We start from the raw sequence: 4,657 nt of genomic DNA, 5'->3' as shown, positions 1-4,657 counted from the left end.
TTCTGTGACCGTATCTCTCCTTTTATAGTCTCAAAGTTTAGTTGTTTTTTTTTTTTAAATCTTTAACTGCCTACATTACATCTTTCAGCAAATCCAGATGATGACAGAAGCACAGCTTTAACGTTTTGATTTGTGTTTCTTGCCCTCTTTCATTATGGCTTTCTGGGAAAGACAGGTAAGTGATGCTCTGGCGCTGGAAATCCCGTGTCATGTGATAACGCTCGGTTCTGTCCAAACGCGCGAACTTTCTTGCTTTGTGCTGGAGAGTCTTTTCTTTGGAAGGGGTTTGAGTCCAAACAGCCGGCAAGCGGCGACTCGGTACTTCTTCGACATGATGTTGTAGAGGATGGGGTTGATGGCTGCGCTAAGGTAGAAGAGGACAAAGGACACCAAGTTGCAGTACTGGCTGATCACTGCTATCTCCAAGGATCCGGCTTCAAAGGATTTGGAAAATAAATATCGTCCTACGTGAAAAGGCAACCAGCAGAGTATGAAAGCAAATACCACCACAACTAAAATAAAAACAGCAGAAGAAATTGTGTTAAGTGTGAGCATTAAAATATGGGTGATTAAAATTCTATTTTAAAATTCTGTTTCTTTCACAAATTAATCACAAAGTGTGAAAACGCATCCCGTAAGTTTTCAGTTTTGTGCCTCTCAATACATTCTCTGGAAGTATAAATTAGCAATACTTAATACATGTTGATCATACCTAAGCAGGCTGCCTGTATACTGCATGACTAATCTGAGGTAGCATACTTCTGAACTATAAAACATATGTTTTTATAAAAACAGAATTAAGAATCAGAACGGTGACCAAAAAAGTATAACAATGTCTCATCTGCAGTGTTTAACAAAAGCAAATTATATGTAATGTGATAGACTCAACGCTGTGTTATAATGAAGAATGTAATCAGTGGGAAGGAAAATTGTTTAAGGCAAAGGCCCAAAAATAAAACAAACCACCAGAATTTGGACTTGTAGAGCACATATGCCAAGGTAAGAACAGAAGAGTGGTGCACCCTTCCAGTTTGTCCACTTTTTAGAATATGAGTTACTCCAAGAATAGTAAAACTAAATATATAATATATAACTGCATAATTATAGTCACATAGTATATCTGTAATATTACACTATCACTATGGTTGCATTTATATGTAAATATAATGTATGTAGAGTAATAGGGATGTGTGTGTCTTTGAATATTGGCCCATTTGAATTTCCATCCTAGAGAAAGGGAAACTTTTTCTGTTTGTTTCCTGTGTGCCATTGACCTTTATTATTTTTCATATTGCTTTGAGTGTATCTATTAATATACCAGAGAGAGAAAAACCAGAAAACTCGAGCAAGGTTTTTTGACGTTTAAGCATTTTTTACCAGTTAACCTGTTCTCTTGTGTTAGCAATCCTGCTTGCTCGTGTCAAGTCAAGGAGATACAAAATTCAAAGAGCTAAGAGGGATGATTGTTGGCACCTTCCCCCAAAAACTTTCTGAACAAGCATTCCCAACTTCAAATGAATGCTTGTGCAGGACTTATGGTGGACTCCAAAGCACAGAGTTGAAATTAGAGTATCTGTTTTCCAGCCCTGCATCTTCTTGAGCCAACCACTTCCATTTTTTCCGCAGTATCTTCACCTACAAAATTCAGATGTTGTTTCCCTCGCTCACAAGTGTGCTCTGGAGTTTAATCCATATAATGAATATTACCATGATGGTCATTACAAACAGAATTTTAAGCATAGTCAATGTTTTCACATGTGGGCATGCATATCCCTAGTCAGGCTCTCCACAGTTTGATCTTCACGCATGCAGAATCACACTGATATCAACAGGAATGGGGTATGATAGCTCCTTTGCAAGTCAGGCTATACGTTTAGGTGTTTAATTACGGACCTAGAAGCATAACCTTTCCCTACAATTTAAAAGAAGTGTTGATGCTAATCCCATTTACTTGATGTTCCATGACTTGCTAAAGTCTTAGGAAGCGCCTTCTAAATTTTAAGCAGAACATTAAAATCAATGAAAGCAGACTGCATTGAGCATCTGCTGGTACTGATCCCTTACTAACTTCTTTTCTTTCCATCAGACATCAGGCCGTTATCATTTAGAGAATATTGGCTCTCTGTCAGAGGACAGTCTTGCCACTGTCTTGCTGTTCTCAGACCTTGTAAAAGAAAAAAAAAAAAAACAACCGTTTCTGAAATATTGTAGTGCTTGCGGCTATACTTCAGGGCAGAAATAAACAGTTATTATTTCAAAATTCTTTACGGTTAAGTATACAGAAATATAAACATGGAAGTAATATAAGCTAGCAATTTACTTATTGTAAGTAGAGATTCATAATCCTGAAACTCTAGAAGTGTAAATGATGAATTACTTCCAAGGTCACGCTTACCAGACTGAAGTAATTCTATTGATCATAAAATGTAGCTGAAAGGGCACAAAGAATGCTGTGGGTTTTATTATTCTTCCTGCTGTTGCATAGTAATAAAGTAGGACATGAACAAAAAATCAGTTAGGTTCTCATTTCATAATTAAGGTACTTAGGACACGCTGCTACCTCTTCGTCTAGCTCATTAGCCCATCACTTCAACCTAGCTGAAAGGAGCACAGCAGAGCTGCTGCCCGTGGAACCTTCTTCATGCAAAGCGTCTCATCCCCACCGAAATCCATGGGATGACTTGCACTGCGGAGGACTTTTTGCTTGAATAAAAGTACGCAGCAGCAGCAGGATTCTGCAGATTTCAGCCACTAAACTGCAGAACAACTTTTTGGTTTTGTGCATCAAACTCCCACCACACGCACTGACTTAGTATGTTCAAATCTGTGTTTCCATGTGCCAACAATAACTGTTGTTTAAACCATTCAGCAATGTAAATATACGAAGTTAGGAATGACAAGTCTGTCGACTTGATCCTGTTTTCTCAAAGTCAGTGAGAATTTACAGGATCACAGACCTCAAAGGAGACACAGTGCTCCCTGTTCAGCACATCCCGGTGTTTTGCTAATATAAAAATGCAGATTGATTTTCATAAGCTTACACAGCCGTGCTAGTAAATAACCCCAATTTGCTAAAACCTTGATACTCTTTTCATAAGAAACTAAGTGCACATCCTATCCTGCTTGCTTAGTCTGCAGCTCAACTTTGTGATTTGAGAAGGGTTTAGTTTTGTTTAAAAATCAAATAGACTATCCTTCTGTAAATAACATCAGTATCCACGACCAAAGAGCAAAAATGTTCAAAAATCTCCAGGGCACTAGCTAATTGTAACTGTAGTATTTGTCCTTGTCAGGGATTGTTATTAACATCTGTTTAACTGTTTGAGAGTCCCCAGCTCAAACCAGTTGTTAGAAATAAATCTAAGGAAGGAGGAGAGTTATTCTATGACTACCTTGAGGTGTAGCCCTTTGTATGAAACATTTTCAATAAAAGCTTTCCTTTGGAAGCAACTATAGTGAACTACGGGAGCGCTCTCAGTCTTTCTCACACACACACACACACACAAGCACACACATCCTTTGGAAAAACAGAGCAAGAGTCGTCGTACCTAACATTTTCACAGTTTGCTTGTTGTTCTTATCCCTGATGACAGTGTTTGGACCAATGTTCTTTCTTTTTCTCCTCCAGAGCTTCCTCCCGATGAGGCTGTACAGCACGGTCAGGCAAAACACGGGCAGGAAAAAGAAGATGCTGGAGGTCCAGACCATGATGGTGAGGAGCCCCGAGCGGATGGCGTACTCCGTGGCTCGGCACTCGTTGGTGCTCAGGGGGTTCGTGCCATTCTCGTGCTCGACCCCCACCAAGACGAAGATGGGTCCGGCGCTGATGAAGGAGACGGTCCAGAGGAAGAGGATGACCAGCTTGACCTTTCCCTTGGTGATGATCACTTTAGCTCGGAGGGGGAAGCAGATGGCGATGTACCGCTCCACGCTGAGGGCGGTGATGTTGAGGATGGTGGAGTAGGTGCAGCTCTCGCTGACAAACTGGAAGAGCTTGCAGAGGAGGTCCCCGAAGTTCCAGGGCCGGTACTGCCAGAGGCGGAAGAGGTCCAGGGGCATGCAGAGGAAGATGAGCAGGTCGGAGAAGGCCATGCTGGACAGGTAGAAGTTGGTGGTGGTCCTCATGTCCCGGAACCGTGACACCACCAGCATGGTCATGAGGTTGCCGACGATCCCGATGACGAAGAGGAGGACGCAGGCGACGGTGATGCCGGTGAGCACGGGCGCGGGGAAAAGGTGCAGCGGGGGCTCGGCGCCCGTCCGGTTCTCCGCGCCGCGGCCGCCCTCGCTCCCCTCCCGCATCCTGCCGCCGCGGGCTGCGCATCCCCGCCCGGCGCGCCCGCGGAGCCGCCCCCGCGCAACCCGCGCCCCCCCCCCGCGCAGCGCAGCGCAGCGCAGCGCGGCCCGGCCCCTGCCTCCGCGCCGCTGCGCGCCCTCCGCCGCGCTGCTCGGGCAGGTGCGGAAGGCAGGCAGGCAGGGACGAGCGGCCCCGCTCCGCCTCTCTCCGGGCGCTGCTGCTGCTGCTGCTGCTCCCCCCCGGCCCCGGGGAGGGCTGGCGCTGGCCGGCGCGTCAGAGGAGACGTGTGCGCGCTGGCTCCGCGGGTGCGGAGCGGCTCCGCGCCCTCCCGCGCTGCCCCGCCGCGGCTCCGGCGCCGCA

General features: G+C 45.2%; 1 protein-coding gene across 1 annotated transcript; it reads right to left on the bottom strand.

Annotated features, from left to right (window-relative positions):
* Positions 1-207: 207 nt before the first annotated feature.
* GHSR (growth hormone secretagogue receptor) lies at positions 208-4,302 on the bottom strand. Its single transcript, XM_050902773.1, has 2 exons — positions 3,549-4,302; positions 208-512 (listed from the first exon to the last, which is right to left on the bottom strand). Exons 1-2 carry the CDS (start codon positions 4,300-4,302, stop codon positions 208-210), a joined length of 1,059 nt encoding a protein of 352 aa, XP_050758730.1.
* Between the last annotated feature and the right edge of the window lie 355 nt (positions 4,303-4,657).

This window comes from Gymnogyps californianus, chromosome 10 (assembly GCF_018139145.2).
Source record: "Gymnogyps californianus isolate 813 chromosome 10, ASM1813914v2, whole genome shotgun sequence".
In the NCBI taxonomy this organism is placed as follows: Eukaryota; Metazoa; Chordata; class Aves; order Accipitriformes; family Cathartidae; genus Gymnogyps; species Gymnogyps californianus.
The sequence above is the reverse complement of the archived record's forward strand: the minus strand, read 5'-3'. Positions and strand labels throughout refer to the sequence as shown.

What these genes read in the sequence shown, in the direction of transcription:
- GHSR (XM_050902773.1), bottom strand. Translation starts at nt 4,302, where the DNA reads ATGCGGGAGGGGAGCGAGGGCGGCCGCGGCGCGGAGAACCGGACGGGC. An exon ending in GCAAACTGTGAAAATGTTAG is followed by an intron (nt 513 to 3,548) that starts GTACGACGACTC and finishes TTTTTATTTTAG; the next exon opens with TTGTGGTGGTATTTGCTTTC.